The sequence below is a fragment of the Sphaerodactylus townsendi genome, linkage group LG03, assembly GCF_021028975.2.
Source record: "Sphaerodactylus townsendi isolate TG3544 linkage group LG03, MPM_Stown_v2.3, whole genome shotgun sequence".
In the NCBI taxonomy this organism is placed as follows: Eukaryota; Metazoa; Chordata; class Lepidosauria; order Squamata; family Sphaerodactylidae; genus Sphaerodactylus; species Sphaerodactylus townsendi.
In genome coordinates this window covers 89,418,180-89,438,192 of record NC_059427.1, presented here as the reverse complement: position 1 = coordinate 89,438,192, position 20,013 = coordinate 89,418,180, and the positions used below count along the sequence as shown (strand labels likewise).

The 20,013-nt window shown below is 44.5% G+C and overlaps 1 protein-coding gene across 3 annotated transcripts in view; it reads right to left on the bottom strand.

Annotated features, from left to right (window-relative positions):
• FSTL4 (follistatin like 4) overlaps positions 1 to 20,013 on the bottom strand; it is a 556,321-nt gene that overhangs the window by 44,552 nt on the left and 491,756 nt on the right. For all 3 annotated transcript variants that reach the window (XM_048488274.1, XM_048488276.1, XM_048488275.1), the window contains exon 8: positions 12,559 to 12,679. In XM_048488274.1, the coding sequence (XP_048344231.1) occupies positions 12,559 to 12,679 (121 nt within the window). The remainder of the gene's footprint in view (positions 1 to 12,558; positions 12,680 to 20,013) is intronic.

The following is a 20,013-nucleotide window of genomic DNA, read 5'->3' as shown; positions in this document are numbered from 1 at the left end:
GGGCACAGTTTTCAATGCTGGCAGCTGTTGTCTTTTCTCATTTGATTGCACATATTTGATTATCTTTCCCCAGTTCTTTTTGTATCTCAGTCAGTTCATTAGTTGTTTCCAGGGTGACTTTCTCTGGTGGTTGCACTATTATTTCCTCTCCTGTACTGGTGTTTTCATTTGGCAGTTCTACTGTAACATTTCCTGATGTTTCTGGAGTATGTATTGTTCTTTCATCTGGTGTTACAGTTAATTTATTTTTGCAATTTTTCTGAATTTCTTCCAGTTCTATATTTGTAAATACTTTATTCTGTATGATAAATCGCCTTTGATCTGACAGTCTTTGCTCAATGATATTCAAATCTGGATTTTCCCCCCCACAGTTCCTTATATTTGCTCCTCTTTTTTCTGGGTCTGAGTTGTAGTAACAGGCCATGATGGCATGATTTTCTTGTAAAGTATACTTCTGTCTTTTGGACTGTTGATCCCGTTGTAGCTCATTTGTCAATTAATACCAAGGGACCTCAGCATCCAATGTGGCCCTTATTAACCCACGTGATGACTGATGTGGTACAGGATTCTTTTGTAGTTGTTTCACCATATTGTTGGTGGACACTCTCAGCCTGGTTTCTCAGTTGAGACTTGCCTGGCTTGGAAGATCTTCTGGTAGAATAGACTACCTCCAACAAAGCTCTCAGTGTCATCAAAGCATAACATCCCCTTTCCCATGACAATGGGGTGTCCATGAGGAGATGATGATGATGGTGGTGGTGGTGGTGGTGGTTGTTATTGTTGTTGTTGTTACATTGAATCTCTCAATTGATGCCTGCCATATTCCCTTGATAGGGGCATTAATAATAAATTCAATCTTATTATATGTGTGAGTATAAAGGGATGGTGCAGTATGGTGCGGTACAGATACTGAACCAGAAAGACCTAGGTTTGAATCTCTGGTAGAGTGATGAAACTCACTGGATGATATTGGGTTTGTCTATCTATCTTAACAAAACTGATTTCACAGAATTGTTCACACCTGTTGTGACTCATTGAAAGCTGTGTGCTTTTCCCCCATCCACCAACAGAAGCATGTTTATTTCATATCCCCATTGTTTTCTGATATGCAGCACTTTATAAAAAGCAACACATCTGGCACAATATCAAAATCTGCCAAATCACCAAAATTATAATGTGGCTAAAATTTAAGCAACATGTTGATGTGCAAAATGTAAAGCATTTGTGGACATATCACAGAAGTGGCAGGTTCAGGATAAAGCAGGAAGTTGAAACAGAACTTCCACATAGTATCAATTATTTACATTGATTTATCATTTGCCTTTGACATTTTATTCTTTGTGATCACAAATGCAGAATATGCTCCCATTTTGCTTTACTTCCAAATGTCATATAGGTGTACATAACATGGTTCAGAATGTGGGACTAGAAGTCTCCTGGAGAATCTCTGAAATTAGATGGAGACAAGTGACTTTGGTAGCCATTTTCATGGAAGATGTTCTATGATTTATGTCAGCTCATTTTATAGTGCAGCAACCAAAGAAAATGATCCCATACACTCATGGGTCTTTTTGGTTTGCAAACTATCAATTTTCATAGCAGATTACCATTTTATGAGTCTGTCTTTGAAAGAGCTTTCTGTTAGAAATGATAGATAGCTTTTCTTTCACTAAACTCGATATATAAAATACAAACCTTAAATGGGAGCTGGGGTGACATTCAGCATGCTTTTTTGTAGCCTGTTTGTTGAAGCTGGTGGTGTTTAGCTGCCACCCTTAGAATGTTCATGCAGCATGTCTGTGGACTGAGGGGCTAGTTTGCCCTTAGAATGTTCGCGCAGATGGCAAGAGATGAGCAGTTAAAACAGTAAATGTGTAATAACTCAAGTAAAACTGAATATTTTGAAAAATCCTTTCTTAGTGAGCACCTAAACCACATAATGAACCGTTGTGCCAAATTTCAACTTTGTAGGTTCGGTGGTTTTTGAGTTCTTTTGATGAGTCAGTGAGTGAGTCAGTCAGTGGTATTTCGCATTTATAGATATAGATAAGGCATGTTCATTGCATCCTGACATTTTTTTAATAAAATCATGCTATGTATTCATATAAGGGGAGTGGCTTGAACTGGTTCAATTCCATTCTTTGTCCGAAATGTTATGAAAGGTAGCTGAATCCATAAAGGCATTAGCTTTTCCCCCCTTTCATATGACAATGCTGGTTCAACCTAGCCTGTTATGTGTTTCATGTTCCTCTTCTTTCATACCCTCAGTCCCTTTTTTGGAGTTACTTCAATGGTATGAAGCAACTGCAGTGTGTGTAATTTACAGCTGCACGTTGTAGGCCATATGAGAGGAGACCACTTTGAGATTTTTTTTCTCCAGTGCTGGGCAATGCAAGCTTGAGAAGAAAGCCTGGAACTATCTCCTTCCCTGTTCTTGGATCTGTTGATGTTAATGGAAATTTACATACTTGCAGCAGCGACCATAACTGCTGCCACACCATTGGGAAATGTTCTTAGGTACATATGCACTTTCTTCCATTACTGTCCGTAAAGTTACTCCAAGTTTATATCATATGATGTTGCATTTTTGTTAGGTTGTGCCTGCATAAGCTCATCCTATGTTACTCTCACTAGCTTTGAGCAGTAGCATATTCAGCAAGGAAGCATTTAGAATAAAACCCATCACAGTCTGGTGATGAAAACTGTTAAGAATATGTTCGTATTTTATACCAAGGGCTTCAAGAAAATATTTTGTACCGAGGAATGCAAGGAAATATGATTTTTAAAAGTCAAGTTTTGTCTAAAACAACTTACTGTTTACAGAAAGGCCTAGGAACAGGGAACCTACCTAAATGTCTGTTGCCTCCTGCAGTCTGATTGGCTAAGTAACTGTACGATGCGGGGGGGGGGGTAACTCCTTGTCAGAAGGATCAGTGGGTTTTTTTGGTCTTGAGTGATCCTGCTGCTAAGTACTGTCTGCCTTAACTTTGTGTGAAAAACTAAACATCTCTATGGCTGCTTCTGCACAGAGGTGGAAGGGCTTGGGTCAGCGTGCTCCACGCCGACCCGACGCCCCTGGGACTGTTCGCACGACCGTTCGCTGGGGAAGTGAGGTTGGGAAACGCCGGCTTCACGTCGGTCAGGCGGTGTGAGGGTGGCGCGGCTGCGCAGCAGCTGCGCCCCCTGTGCAAATGGCTCCCTGGGGACCGTTTTTGCCGTCCCCAGGCCACCATACAATGCCCGTGTGGAAGCGGCCTATGAGAAGTAGTCAGTGAAAGTGTGGGACTGCTACTGTTATTAGCCTGAGTACTGGGTGAAAGCAAATATACACATAGATAAAATATGTTTTATCTCTAAATATATTAGAGAGCCAAACTGTAATAAACCAGGATAGGAATATCTTCTAGTGAGAGAAAGATTCCTGGGGTATTGGGATTTGCTTTGGTTTACCTCAGTAGAGAGTTTATGTTTTAATTTAAGGGTTCTTCTGAACTGTGTGGGCTGTGTGGGGGTACTGTGTATAAGTACCAAGTCAGTATTAGGACCCCAGGACCCTGTGAAGAAGCCAAAAGCCAGTACCATCTGCAAACTTAAAGGAACTGTGCAATCTGTGAAACATCTGAGAAACTATAACATCTAAGCTGAACTAAAATTGAACAATCTTGTTAAGTGCTGTGCGGAGAAACAAACTTCTGAACTTCTTTTCCAACCTTTCCAACCTTTTGTGCATGGTGTATATATATATTTATCCTGCGTTCTGCTCATTTGCCTCATCAAAATCTATCTCCAAGTTATTATTCCTCCCTTTCCAATCTCCTCTATCTGTTAATAAATCTTTAATCTGTTTAAATTTTAAATTTGCCTCAAGTATTTATTTCAGATGTCTTAAGTGAGGGGTGTACCTGGAAAGGAATAAAGTCAACAGGCATCCTTCACCCAGGGCTGAGGGGAAGTGTTTTCAACCAAATGCTACCATTTTTTGAAGCAACTCAGACCCTGCGGGAAAAAACTGACATGACAAGTCAGTGAGTGGTTCCCTGCCAGAAGATGATGAGAAGGTGTGTGTGTGTGTGTGGGGGGGGAAGTCTGTCACACCATACTGAAAATAATAGACTAATCATTGGATGTATATGAAAGATATGGATGGAGTTTGCATTTAAGTGTATTCTCAGAGTAAAAGTGTGACGATCCACCAGCATTTCAAAGGGAAAGTCATGACAATGCACAAAACTTATTTGTAACACATATAACACATTTGCATTTTGTATTTCAAAGTTTGGATGTGATGACAAAAGATATTGTAAGTCCTTTGTACTGCCTATCATTGACAGGTAGTTGGAATGGGCTTCTTCTGAATAGCCCTTTTCTTCTAAGCCCCAGTTTATATATTCATTAGCCCCTTCCTGTGATGGTGGAGGAGATCCCTAATCTTGCACTCACATGGGAAAGCCTATAATCAAGATGGCGCCCGCGACGGAGCTAAGCAGCAGAGCTCCGCATAAACTGGATTTTTAATTCACAATTCTCTCAGTTTAGCTAGCAGCTGAACCTTTTGCTTGCTCTGTTGCCTTGTACCCCTGGGGAACCTGGGATTAGAAGCCATAAAGCCATAAAACTGTCTGACTGCTTGACGAACGTTCGGTGAGTGTTTTGAAGCGAAGAGAGACAAAACGAAGCTAAACAAACCGGGGTGAGGCGAAGCAAAATAACAACATAAAACAGAGTGGAACGGAGTGAACCGACGGGATGAGGTATTTTACTTTTTACCTTCTTTACATCCCTTTCCCCCACTTTAGTGGGAGTTTTCATCCTTGCCGTGGCTGTTTTTCCGGCATCGCTGGGCTGGCGCTTGGGGACGGTGCTATTGGGCGGCTATATCATCAGGAGCCAGTGGCAGTGACTCCTTCCCCCGCCCTAGCGCAGACCCTCGCCCCAGAGCCGACTAGAAGGCCCCCTGGGGAGTCAGGCGTGTGCCGTGTGCCTGAGGGACGGAGGGGCGAAGCTGTTGGGCGACTATACAGCCAGGAGTCAGTGGCAGGGACTCCCTTTCTCGCCCCGGCGTGGACTCCATCGGCCCGAGGGCCCCCTGGGGGATCGGGCGTGCACCAGCGGGAGTGTTTGGATGCAACGTTTGGAGTGGGAGCAGCACAGGGGCCGTGCGGCCAGGAGCTACAAGATCAGGGGTTAGTGGCAGAAACCCCTCCCCCCCTTTCCACGTGGATGCTAGCCGAGAGGCTCCGTGGACAGATAACTCTGGTCTCAGTTACGAGGCTCGGAAGCCCGCCAGAGGAGCTCGAGGGGCAATCAACCCGGCGGAGACCACGCCCACAACACGACGCACCACTTTGCGACGCTTTGTTTCTACACCCCCACATCGTTTACATCTTTTACGTCACCAACGAAGAGGAGCTTCAGCGGAGGGCCAGGAAGCCTGGTGCCCCCAACAGGGCAGACAGTGGAACTTGCCCGAAGGGCCATCTACACAGTGGGAAGCCGCTAAGGCATCAACATTTGAAGACATCGTCACCCCTTCCCTGACGCGCCAGCCGGTCGTGAGAGGGCTGAGCAGGCTGCGTTTCAGGAAGCAGCCCCTGGACCTAGGACCCCTCGCTTTGAGATCAATTAGGGTGACGAGGGTGATTATCATTTGGATTGCAGTCTCAGATTGCCGACTCTGTGGGTTTCTCTTTAACTCAGCTGGCTCACGTAGGAGTGAGTGGCTTGGGTGGTGTGAGCCCCTCACCCTCCTCCTATGTTGTAGCAATTTTCCATCTCTTGTATCCACCATCACTTCCACAGAGTCTATTGGAAACCTCAACAGCAGGGGGATTTGGTGGCAGCAACCCCCTTCTGCAGCTATCTAGTGTGCCTTCAACTTCTATTTCCCAAATCCCCCCCCTTTTCTATTGCATTTCTCTTGCTTAAAGGATTGTTGTTTAATTGGAATGTATTTGTAATCATCATTTGATATTATAATTACTATTGTAGTATTTTAGGCATTAGTTGTAAGTAGTTAGTTTGTTAGCCTGGTATACACCAGGGCCAGATAGGCTAGGGCCCGATAGGCTGTAGATAGAGGGAAGTGGCATAACTATGGGGGCACCAACTTTGGGGCTGGGGATCCCTGTGTTAATGGGATGGGGTAGATACTGCGGTAGGCGGCGGCCATATGATAGAAGACGTACGAGATATAGTTATGCTCGCACGCCTTCTGACCTCCGACCTATCCCAAGAAACGATGGTGGTTGGGATCAGGGACACTCTGCTTCGTCCTTGGTGTTAATTAATGCCAGGTCCATCAATAATAAGACCATGGTGCTCCGAGATTTTCTCGGTGCCCAGCAGGTGGACCTGGCAGGCATTACCGAGACCTGGGTGCGCGAAGGTGAGACCGTCGCCTTGGGCGAAGTCGCGCCCCCGGGTTTCGCGTGCCTTCACCGATCACGAACACAGGGCCGGGGGGGTGGGGTGGCATTGCTTGTCCGTGAGTCTATTCCCTTTAGGGCAGTCCCCGTTCCGGAGATCACTGGCATAGAGTGTGTCGGCCTAGAGTGGTTGACCTTGGAGAGGGTGGCTGTTCTTCTGGTGTACCGGTCGCCTAGCGCACCGAGGGACAGCCTGTCGCGGCTGCTGGAGGTGGTGTCGGACTGGGCGTTGCGGTTCCCCAGACTCATGCATAGCGGCCGCGGACCTAGTGTCATCCATGGCGACGCTAGGCCTCTCCTTAATAAACTTTGGCCCCACTCATGAGGCCGGGCACACGCTGGACTTGGTCTTTGGGTCGGGGATAAACCTGGTCGTATCCTCTACTGATAGAGTGCCATGGTCCGACCATTATGCCTTGAAGGTCCGGATGGACTTGCCACAACACCCCCGTCTAGGCGACGGGCTGATTTACGCCCGCCCGCGGAGACTCATGGATCCACTTGGTTTCCTGAATGCTCTTCGGGACCCTGAACCCACTGGCACACTCGATGAGCAGGTGGAGGACTGGAATGCCCGGCTCTCCGATGCCATCGATGTCGTTGCTCCCCGGCGTCCTCTACGCCCCCGCTCTCGACGCGCTCCGTGGTACACGGAGGAGTTGCGTCAGATGAAACGGGGTCTTAGACGACTAGAGCGAGCATGGAGGAAATCTCGCGACGAAGCTGCGCGAACATCTTATAGGACGCTTATGAAAGCCTATGAGATGGCGACGAAGGAAGCGAAGAGGGTTTTCTTCTCCTCCTCCCTCGCATCCGCTAGCTCCCGCCCGGCTCAACTGTTCCGTATAATTCGGTCATTGACCTCCCTGTCAGAGAGGTCCGCAAATCCTCAATTGGATATTAGCTGTGAGGCTTTTATGAGCTTTTTTGCGGATAAGGTTGCGTCGCTCCGCCACAACCTTCCACCTACGTTGGATACAATTAGTGAACTGGAGACTCCCTTGCCGTCTTCAGGCCCTTGTTTGGCCCAGTTTTCCCTGCTCCGTGAAGCCGCTGTCGACAGGACCTTAGCTGCTGTTAGACCTACTACCTGTCCTCTGGATCCGTGCCCGTCTTGGCTTGTGAAAGCCTGCCGAGCGGAGCTACGGCCCCATCTGTTGAGCATCGTCAACAACTCCCTCGAGCAAGGAGTTTTCCCAGATGGGCTGAAGGAGGCAGTGGTCCACCCACTCTTAAAAAGACCATCATTAGATCCTGGGGATCTGGCCAATTACCGCCCCGTCTCGAATCTTTCGTTTCTGGGGAAGGTAATTGAGAGAGTGGTGTTGGAGCAGCTTCAAGGCTTCCTGGATGACGCATCGGCCTTCGACCCCTTCCAGTCCGGCTTCCGTGCTGGGCATGGGACGGAGACTGTTCTCGTCGCCGTCACAGACACGCTCCGTATGCAGCTTGACCAGGGCGGATCGGCGCTGCTGGTATTGTTGGATCTTACCGCAGCGTTTGATGTGGTCGACCACGACCTTTTGGCCCACCGCCTGGCTGCCTCTGGAGTGCGGGGCACTGTTCTTCAATGGATTGCCTCGTTTCTTCGGGGGCAGACTCAGCAAGTGAGGTGCGGGGATGAAGCCTCCAGGAAGTGCCCGCTTCATTGCGGTGTACCCCAGGGGGCATTATTATCCCCGCTGTTATTTAACATCTACATGCGACCCCTTGCTCAGCTGGTACGGAGTTTTGGGCTGTCCTGTCATCAGTACGCTGATGACACTCAGCTCATTCTGTTGATGGAGGGGGGAACAGCCACCGCCCCTGCGGCTCTACAGCATTGTTTGGAGGCGGTTGCTGGTTGGTTGCGACAGAGCAGGTTAAAACTGAATCCATCGAAGACGGAGATCCTCTGGCTGGGTCGTGAGGGGGAGAGGGGGATGTTTCAGCCGCCGGTGTGGGAGGGGGTCTCATTGGCACCGACCCCCTCCGTACGCAACCTGGGGGTCCACCTGGATTCGTCTCTATCAATGGAGACCCAGGTGGCCCATATAACCCGGCTTGCTTTTTTCCACCTCCGTCAGGCCCGGCGGTTGGCCCCCTTTCTCTCCCAGACCAACCTAGCCACAGTGATCCATGCAACGGTCATCTCCAGATTAGACTATTGTAACTCGCTCTACGCGGGCCTTCCCTTGCGTCTGATTCGGAAGTTAAAACTGGTCCAAAATGCAGCTGCGCGTCTGCTTACAGGTAATGCCATCTGGGATCATATCCAGCCTGTGCTACGCCAGCTGCACTGGCTCCCAGTAGAGTTCCGAATCATCTTCAAGGTGTTGGTGCTGACCTTTAAGGCCTTACGCGGCCTGGGACCTTCGTATCTTCGGGACCGCATCACCCCACATGTCCCAATACGGCCTCTTCGTTCAGCAGAGGCCAACTTACTGGTGGTCCCTGGCCCCTCGATGATACGGCTGGCCTCCACACGGGCCAGGGCCTTTACAGCCCTGGCCCCAGCCTGGTGGAACGCTCTACCACCAGCTGTCCGGGCCCTGCGGGACCTGAAAGAATTCCGCAGGGCCTGTAAGACGGAGCTGTTCTGCCGGGCCTTTGGAGGTACCAGCCGTTGATGGTGCCCCCCCCTCCCGTGGCTTTTACATCTGTGCCTTTGCCATCTCGGGATTTTCTGCCCTTCCCTCTCTGAAAGAGGGTGAAATTAGATTGTCGGACGCCATCTTACAAATTAATTTAATTTTATTTTTAGTCTTTTATCTACTGCTGTTCTTAAAGGTTTTAACTGTTTTTATCTGTATACAATGGTTATCGTGTTGTACACCGCCCAGAGCCCCTAGGGGATGGGGCGGTCTAAGAATCTAATAAATAAATAAATAAATAAATAAATATACATGAGTATAGGTTGCAAATGTGAATTTTAAGGGTTTGTACCTCCACTGGAAGAAAAGACTGAGTGGTGTGGTACCTGCACAGATTGGACACAAAGTACAAGATGATGGGCCAAATAGGAATAAGATACAGTGGCCTGGCACAGTGTCACAGTGCATAAGCTAACTCTTAGGTTTTGTAAGTATATAACTATTTGTATAAAAAATCTTTGTGAGAGAAAAATCATTCACTCAAGGGTTTACTGACAGCTTGTTCTGTATAGCAACCTTTGATTAGGTGTAAGAAGGAAAAGGAATGATCATATATATTTACTCATTGTTAAGTATGGTTATTTGACTATTAAAACTACTGGGTGCAGAATTATCTGCAGAAGATTCACAGATACGTATGAACAGTAAAACTCATACACTGATAGGCCCCTTCCACACATGCAGAATAATGTACTTTCAATTCACTTTCAATGCATGTTGAGGATGGATTTTACTGTGCTGAATAGCAAAATCCACTTTCAAACAATTGTGTAAGTGGACTGAATGTGCATTATTCTGCATGTGTGGTAGGGGCTATAGTTTCAGAGAGCTGCCCTCTTGGTCTGCAATAGAATAGCTAGATTCAGCTAGATTCAGTGGCACCTTTGAGAACAACAGCATGGGTGCGGGGAGGTATAAGCTTTAAAATCAGTTGGAGTTTTGATTTTCAAAATCTTGTATTTGAACAATCTTGTCAGTCTCTATGGTTCTACAGACTCAAACATAGCTACTCATATACCGAGAAGATTAGCTGTGAAATCCTCGGTAGAGTTATACTTCATTAAGACTACTATCTTAAACTGACTTGGAATGTCATTAATACTATTTAGAATTACCCTGCAAGTCTCAAATGGAATGACAGAAATCAAACATACTGTTCTTTTACGACAGTATTCATTGGGTGCAATGATATCTGAATTGAATGGATTACTTGTGTAAAATATGCAAATATGTGTAAAATATACAAATTACTTCAGAGACCTTAACTCCTTGTCTAACATCCCATTTCCTTCCTTGGTTAGCATCTGCTTTTCATCCCAGGATGAAATTCAAGATTTTGTCCCCTAACTGCTAAATTATAAAATCAAGGAACTCCTGAGAAACCATCTTTCTTGTGATACTAGAACTGCCTCCTATGGTGACACGGCATTGTGTGGTCATCGTTGTTTGATCCATTGCCCTAACATTAGTTACCAGAACAACTAATCACTAAAGTGAAAGAGGAGAGAAGTGAAGGGTAGCGAATCTTCAACAAAGCAATTTAGGGGGAAAACCTCAAGAGGTAACATGGCAATTCTCAGTACTGTATAAGGCAGAACATTTTCTACAGACTACAGCATTGCTCTGTCAAAACTGATGTCCACACAATTGACATGCTTGCTCACAGCAGGTGGCAGTTCAGGCATATTACAAGGCAAACAAGGAAGAATATTTGTAATGGGAAGCTTTCTTTTAGACAGAAAGATGCCTTACAGAAGTGTGTGTGTGTTTTACAAAACCCACCTTCCTCTGCTTTCATCTACAAAGAGCATACATCCTTTCCCAACTTCTTGTGTCTGAAAAGACATGCTGGCTTATGCCTCTAATTTGAACTGCTGTCTACAATATGATCATCTTTGAAGTTGGGTTTAAATTTCAAAGCTTTTGGGGGCTTTAAATCTCAGGAATGAGAACTGCCTACATTGCAACCTGACACCTAAATATACCCAAAGTGTCACTAAAAATGGATAAAAGTAAGATGTTGTTCTGTAGTTTTCATTGCAGGTCATTCATCATACAAATAACATTTTTCTTGTTTTCACTATAAAACATGCACAACAAATCCAGCTGCACTCATATTGATCGATGGGGGGAAAAACGATATTCATACTTATTAAATTAAATCAGTCACTACAAATTAGGTAACTTCATGCAATGTAGTCCTTTGCCCTTTACAATAGAACTAGGCCTGTAAAGAGTGGCCCTGAATCACCGGGCTGGGAGGCCCTGCTGTGCCTGCCCTTAGTAGGGTGAAAGGCAGGGGCCATAGAGGCCATGTCCTCTATGGGCATCCACGTGCGCTGGTGGGGTGTCATGACGTCAGCAGGAGGGATGGGTGGGAGCCTTATAAGGCTTCTACTGCTCTGGGTCCCTCCTTCCTCTATGCTGCTGAACCAAGTTTGAACTGAGAAGCACCATCAGGTTGAGGGAGGTAAGATTGAGGGTCCTTCTCCCTGCCCCCAGCCACATGGTGCCTGGCCTGTAGAGTTACCTGGGCTTTCCCAGGCAGGGGTGGGTGGACACAATGGGTCCTTCAGGGCCCGGCAGAGCTGACCAAGATCAACAGGGCCCTCCCACAAGTCGGGATTTCCTGGTGGTTGGGTGAGGGGAAAGAGCCTGCCTTTCAGGCAGCCTCCCAGGTGGCCGTTTGGAGGCTCTGTGGGCTCCTGAAAAGGTGGGAAGGGTGACTGCCTGACTGTCGGGTGCTTCAGTAGGGTGGGGGGAGGCCTCCCGGCCACAAGGCCCCATGTGGTCGATCGAAACTGGCGCAGCCCGCCCACAAGTTGGGACTCCCTGCTGGGAGGGGTGTCGGAAAAGCATCCCAGAATCTCAGCCAACCATCTGTGTCTTCATTCACTATGTGGAGGATGGGGGGAGGCATAAGCCCACTGGCCCCCTACCTCAGCTTGATCAGTGGGCGACCTGCGCAGGCAATTGGAGGATGCACCTGTATGTGCGCACCAACTCTCTGCTAGCTGACAATGCTTTAGGAACATTACTTGTCCCGGGGAATGCGGGTCGGTCAGGAGTACAGTAACTTCAGGCCATGTAGTCCTTTGCCGTTTACAATGGAACTAGGCCTGTAAAATAATTTCTTTGGAACTTTCCATTGTTTGAGTAAGTGGGGTTGAATGATGCTGTGGGAGAAAGAAGCCCCTTCTAATGTAGACTGCAGATAAGAAGATGAGTCTTACCAACATGGATTGGAAATTGCACCTGTCTTTTAAATTCAGAAATTATATTTCCTGTATTTTTGATACAACTATTGGTTTGATTTTTTTATATAGTTTCTCTTTTATTGTACATTTCTGAATGGACAAGTTAACAGAGTATTTTCTTTCTTAAGTAAGCAATGAAAAGCTGTAGCATCCACAGGTTTGTTGTTTTGTGAGAACAATATTAACATTCAGCATTGCTCACAGGAACATTTCATTGGATTGTCATGTGTGCCATTTACTAACCATTCACCTGAAGAATGTGGGTCTGATACAGTTCTTCATAGCCATAGGCATGACACGTGTAATTGCCCATGTGAATAGTTGTTACCTTGGTGATGTAGAGAGAATCATCTTCTCCAAAATCCTGTAGGTAACAAAAGATAAGGGGGAGGGAAAAGACCTATCATTTAGAAAATATGTTTTAAATGCTGTGTTTTAAATGCTGTAAAAGGCTAAGCTAACACTTTGGATTGTTTTGACAGATTCTAAGCTTTCTGCGGGGGCTTGAATTTTGAATACAGAATTTTATACATGTAAATCAGTAGCCTGCAAAGGAATAAGAGACCACTTATAAACATTTATAAACCCATGAAACGAAAACTGATTTCACTGAAAAACTATTTTTTTCTGCTTCCTGATAACACAGCGCACATATAAAATGATGATGATCTAAATTGGGCAGTCTGTACCAGAGGCTGCTGAGGATGGCTCAGCTGCCATGCCACCTTCAGAGGGCTTTCAGGTGATGTGGGAGCGCAGCAAAAAAGAAAAGAAAAACCCAACCACCTTGAAAGCTCTCCATAGGGTACAACAGTTATGCCACTCTTTGGGGTGGCATAAGTCTGAAACCCTGGTCATTGCATTCTGGGCTTGAAAGCCTGAGTGAAAGCTGCCAAAAGTCAGTTCCATTCCCAGAAATTCCCCAGTCCACCCCCACCCTGCATTGGCATCCATTTGAATGCCAGCATAGCTCTGCAGAGGCATCCATTTCCTGGTTTTGCTGCTGAGCTGTGAGGTGCTCAGACACTGGCGTCTTTGCCTTCTCCAATGCCCCTAATGCCAGCATACAACATCCCTAAGTTGATTCCCCGCTCCCCAGATGAGGTCGTAAGATTTAACAATGGACAACTTAATTTTAAAACACATGCTATTTTTCAGGTGTGGTAATAAAAATGGTTTAACCTCTGCAGATCTCTAATAAAAGGACCATGACTTACATTCTAGATGAAGAACTGAAACTGGCTTTCATATTATCCACATCGTTCCTCATCCATCCATCCATCCATCCATCCATCCATCCATCCATCCATCCATCCATCCATCCATCCATCCATCCATCCATCCATCCATCCATCCATCCATCCATCCATCCATCCATCCATCCATCCATCCATCCATCCATCCATCCATCCATCCATCCGATTCCTAGAGCACTATCAATAAACTTTATGAGTTATGATGGGAAAAAATAGGAAGTTGTAATGTATCGACAGTATTCATGCGAATCCCAATAGGGCTGCCTTCTGAATCTGACAGATGTTAACTTTGAAGATGTTTCAAGTGCTACCCTAGTGTTTTCGGGATGGCGCCCAGGGTGCCAATTACCACTGGGACAACCTCAGCTGGTTTGTGCCATAGACGCTGAAGCTCGATTTTCAAATTGTGGTATTTAGTGACATTCTCATGTTCTTTTTCAATGACCCTGCTGTCACCGGGTACTGCTATGTTGATGATGGTCACTTTCTTGTCCTCGATCACAGTGATGTCTGCTGTATTATGTTTCAATATTTTGTATGTTTAGATTTGAAAGTCCCACAGGAACTTTATCTTCTCATTTTCTGTTACTTTCTCTGGACAATGTCCCTACCAGTTTTTAGCTGATCATATGTTGTCCTTCTTGCATATATTCCAGTGGATCACCTTGGTCATTGAGTTGTGCCTCTGTTTGTACTCAGTCTAGGCAACCATTTTGCAGCAGCTGAGGACATGATAACTACAGTTTCATCAGCTTCTTGGCAAAATCTGCACTTTGCATCATCCGAGGATTTTTCAATTCTGGCCTGGATCAAATTTGTTTTAATGGCTTGCTCTTGAGCGGCTAAAATTAGGGATTCAGTTTTCTTTTTTAGACTTCCAGTTGTTAACCACATCCAGGTCTTTTCGTTGTACACCTTGTCTTTGATCTTCTCCAGAAATTGGCCATGTAGAGCTTTGTTGTGCCAGCTTTTGGTTCTCATTTTAATCACATTTTTCTGTATTCTTGTTTGGTTTTCTGGGTCCGCAGCAAATGTCTGTTCTTCACCTCAATCAATGCCTGTTCTTGACTTTTATTCACATAATTGGCCATAAGGGGCATTTATTTCCTGCAGGGTTGCTGGTGTGAGTCTCCTGAAAGGAACCAGACAAATTTTGCTAAAGTTTGCTTGGGAGCATGCTATGGGGGCACTCACTTGGGAGCATGCTATGGGGCACTCAGAATGTGAAGCTGATGCCCACAGAACGAGTGCCCAGCCATCCAAACTTCAGCAAAATTGGCTGGTTGCTTTGAGGAGAGTCATGACTCATGAGCAGCCCTGTGGGAAATTAGGTGCCCCTACCCAGAGTAACACCCCTCCAGAGCCCCTCCCAAAATTTCCAGCACAGAGCCAGCTGGGCCTAATAATATCAAGCCCCATTGAAGTCTATGGTGGGAAAAGTTAATTAATTTAACTTTTGCTGAACAGCCTGGCAGATTCTGTGCTCTGCAGTGGCTCCATTGTTGCTCCTGGGTGTGTGTGTGTGTGTGTGGGGGGAGGTTGAGAGAGTTCTGAGAGAACTCAGCCAGCAGGCTTCATGTGTATGAGTAGGGAAACAAAATAAGCCTTTTGCGGGCCCATAAAATTGAATGTCCAGAAGCAAAGTTCACCAAGCCTAGATGCTATTACACCAAGCCTAGATGTTATTACAAAACGGAATATTTTGAAAAATCCTTTCTTAGTGAGCACCTAAACCACATAATGAACCAGTCTGCCAAATTTCAACATTGTAGGTTCGGTGGTTTTTGAGTGAGTCAGTCAGTGAGTCAGTCTTTTGGTGAGTCAGTGAGTCAGTGGTATTTCGCGTTTATAGATATAGATAAACTTTATTCCAGATGTACAACAGCCAGATTGGTTCATAGCACATTTTACTTTGGTTCAAATAACTGGATGAGTAGGTCTGAAAATTTTTGAGCTGCATTTTATGAATTGTAGCCTGGCCAGAATTTAGATCACCAAAAGCTACATGGCTACTTTTATGTGATGATTTATCACAAAGCTGAAGAACCCCCCCCCCCCCGCTGTAAAATTTTCTGTCATTCATATGTTGCTCTGTAACAGATATCTCTGATTAATGCTATGAATTTTTGGTTTCATAAAAACCTTTTATATGGATGATCTATTGTTCTCCAGTGTACAGTCTAACTAAAAATATTTTAAGTTTCTATTTTATTGTTTTTACCCATACAGTAAAAAAGCTTTAACTTAAAATAATGATTTATGATATTTAATTTTCGACAGTACATATGATATTTAATAATCGACAATACATATGATATTTAATTTTTTAATTTTTTGAAATTTGTATAGCAAGTCATGTATGTGCAATCATTATTTTGTAAGTATAACTGAAGATAACCAGTCCTTATCTGACATGGGTTAATCCCTGAGAATAGCAAGTTTCAACAGGAGAAAGATCCTGGCTGCGGAAAGTTGTAAACTTAACTAACTGTTGAGATGAGTGAAACTTTCATGAGAAATATCAGATGAGGTTTCTCTTACTTACTAGATAAACTCCAAAGGTTTCAGCAGAATTTTATCTTCTAGTGTTATTAAAATGGTTTTAGCTTGATTATCTCTTTTAAAAGATATGGGAAACTCCTTAACATCCCTACAAACTGGAAACCAAACATTCTTCCATAAAACAGGGTCCAGAATGATTCAGGCAAGTATAACCAAATACCTACTTCAAAGTTAATTATTTTTGTGCAGACAGTGGGCTGTGCTGCTCCTTCTGTTTGTGGAGTCCAAATTTCAGGTGGAATTTTTTTAAAAAATCAACACGGAACAATACACAAAGATCAGGAATAATTATGCATTACTGTAGTTTGAGCTAGTCAGCAATAGGATAGCCAGTGTTGTATAGTGGTTAGAGTGTTGGACAAGGATATGGGAGACCCAGGCTGAAATCTTCACTCTGCCAAGGTAGCTTACTGGTTGACCTTGGACCAGTAACATACACTGAGAGCACAACTAGATAACATGACATCACTGGGGGCAACCTGGAGTTACCAGAGGCATTTTACTGCAGGAATTTTCTTGCTTTAAAAATGCTATGGGTCTTGCTTGAGATGGTAGCATGAGCAGATGGTGACTCCTGCCATTTGGTGGGGAGAGAAGAGCCTGTCCTTCCTCACATGTTGTAGTCCTGACCAGGATTGGGACCCTGCATCACTTTTTAAAGCAAGAAAATTCTTGCAGTAAAATGACTGCCTAATCCTAACTCACATTGTTATTAGGAAGATAAACAGAAAACATGGTAAGACACTTTTAGACTCCAATGGGGAGAAATGGTGAAATGAAGCGAAGAAATAAATACATCAATAAGATTAAGTTTAAAAAAGCACTACTATATTGCAAGTGTCCAGGAAGAAATTGATCACACACCTAAACAAGATACACTGATAATTATAGGTGACTAGGACACAATAGTAGAAAACCAAGCAGAACAAATTGTTGGAAGATTTGATCTAAGAGCAAACAATGAAGCAGGAGAGTAACACATATGCGGCATGGCTTCTCATGGTGGGTTATATTCAGGTCCATATCTCCCCTGTTCTGCACCTGCCTGCACGGGCTTCCAATTGAATACCAAATCACCTGTAAGATGCTGGTGCTTACCTTTAAGGCACTCCACGGCCTGGGGCCTCCATACCTCAAGGACCGTCTGTCCCCTTATGTCCCAAATCGGCCTCTCTGTTCGGCAGAGGCCAACTTACTGGTAGTCCCTGGTCCCTCTATGGTGCAGCTGGCATCCACCTGGGCCAGGGCCCTCAGTGACTTGGCCCCACCATTGTGGAACACTCTGCCTCCAACCATCTGGTCCCTGTGGGACCTTGAAAAGTTCCACAGGGTCTGCAAAACAGAATTATTCCACTTGGCCTTGGGGGGGGGGGCAGCTACTAAAGTGAGTGCCTTCCCTGTGGTGAGGGTGGAATGTAAGCTTTTAAACTGCTCTCAGGAATTAGGCTGCTTTTGCTATCTATGGATAGTTTTAGCTTTATGTATTTTTAACAGTTTTAATGTTTTATGTTGTTTTATGGCAGCTGTGAAAAAGGCAAACTCTATGCTGGGGATGATTAGGAAAGGAATTGATAATAAAACTGCAAAGATTGTCATGCCCTTATATAAAGCAGTGGTGCGACCGCACTTGGAGTACTGTGTTCAGTTCTGGTCGCCACATCTCAAAAAGGATATTGAAGAGATAGAAAAAGTGCAGAGAAGAGCAACAAGGATGATTGAAGGATTAGAGCACCTTCCTTATGAGGAGAGGCTGCAGCGTTTGGGACTCTTTAGTTTGGAGAGGAGGCATCTGAGGGAGGATATGATTGAAGTCTATAAAATTATGCATGGGGTAGAAAATGTTGACAGAGAGAAATTTTTCTCTCTTTCTCGCAATACTAGAACCAGGGGGCATTCATTGAAAATGCTGGGGGGAAGAATTAGGACTAATAAAAGGAAACACTTCTTCACACAACGTGTGATTGGTGTTTGGAATATGCTGCCACAGGAGGTGGTGATGGCCACTAACCTGGATACCTTTAAAAAGGGCTTGGACAGATTTATGGAGAAGAAGTCGATCTATGGCTACCAATCTTGATCCTCCTTGATCTCAGATTGCAAATGCCTTAGCAGACCAGGTGCTCAGGAGCAGCAGCAGCAGAAGGCCATTGCTTTCACAACCTGCATGTGAGCTCCCAAAGGCACCTGGTGGGCCACTGCGAGTTGCAGAGTGCTGGACTAGATGGAGTCTGGTCTGATCCAGCAGGCTAGTTCTTATGTTCTTATGTTTATGAGTTTTTGTAGACTGTCCAGAGACCTTCGGGGATGGGTGGTATATTAAATGTAAACAATAAATAAAAAAATAAATAAATAATGTTGTAAAATCAAGCACATGTTTCAGGCAACCAAACAGATAATTGTATTCATGGAAATTACCAGATGACTAGTATAGAAATCAAATAGATACATAATTGGCAGAATAATATGGAAAAGCTCTGTTCTCTCTGCTAAAACAAGACCGGACTCTGACTGTGATGCAGACCATTAATTGTTAATATCAAAAATTAGAGAACTATTATAATAATCAGTGTAAAGAGATAGAAAAGAACAGCAAAAAAAGGAAGAACATGAGTTCTGTTTCATAAGATCCAAGAAATTAAAGATAAATTTAAAGCACAGTTAGGCATGTTGTAAGATCACTAAGGAAATACATTAACTGAACAGGACAAAATAAAGAAAAGGTGAGAACAAGACCCTGGAGAACTATACAAAAGAGATGAAAGGATGACAAATTCCTGCCAACAAGAAACCTCTGAAGAAGCAGCTACAGTTTTAGAAAGTTGCATTGAGAGCAACTAAGAGACACAAGTCAGCAGGAGCAGATGGGATATCAATAGAGCTATTCTAAGTCACAGAAATGGGTGTGAAAGCTGGACAATTAAGAAAGCTGCCTGGAAGATAGTAGATTCCATTAAAATGCTGGTGTTGGAATAGAGTGTTACAGATATTGTGGAATGCCAAAAAACAAATATGTGGGTTCTAAATCAAATCATGCCCAAACTGTCCCTAGAAGCTACAATGTCTGTTGTACTTTGGTTACATAATGAGAAGGTAAGAGTCACTAGAAATGACAATAATGCTAGGAAAAGGTTGAAGACAGCAGGAAAAGAGGAAGATGCAACATGAGATGGATAGTCACCATGTGTCAGAAGCAACTTGACATCACTTAACACACACACACATTGTCTATAAAAATTCAAGCAAGATTAAAAGAAATTGCGAGTGACTTCACATTCAATTAAAGAAATCCTTCATCTTATAATAAATGAGACCACCTACATTAATGAAGAAACCAACAGCAAAAATGCCATTTACCCTCACCCTCTCTTTTCAAGGCAAGAGAATAAACAGCAGACGTTATTTTAAAACAAGCCTAGGGTGGTTTAAGTTACTCTTTACCTGTGGAAGAGGTGTTCGATTTTTTCCCCTGTAGAGCCACTAGTGTATGTGGGTTTCTCTGTCTATTTGAATGGCATTTTCAAAAAAGATATAGGTGGATTCTGCACAGGGCAAATATAACGGGTGTAGGATGCCATATAAACCATTGTAGGAAGGAGGCATTTCATACAGATCCTGTCCCCAAAATGAGTCTGCCCCGTTTTATTTTCCTCAACCCAGGATTTTAGAAAATCACTAAACCAGTGATCCTTTTGCAAAATCCCAGGTTGGAGCTTCTCCCAGGAAAAACCCAGGCAGGAGACGCTTTATTTCCCTTCCCCTGTGCCATCCATAGTCCAGGAGAATCCACCTCCCACTGCTCTGCCATTTCAGGGAGGGCCCTTTTTCTCTCTTTTTAATTTTTTTTTTTGCATGTTGCATATGCACAGCTATACAGGTGTAA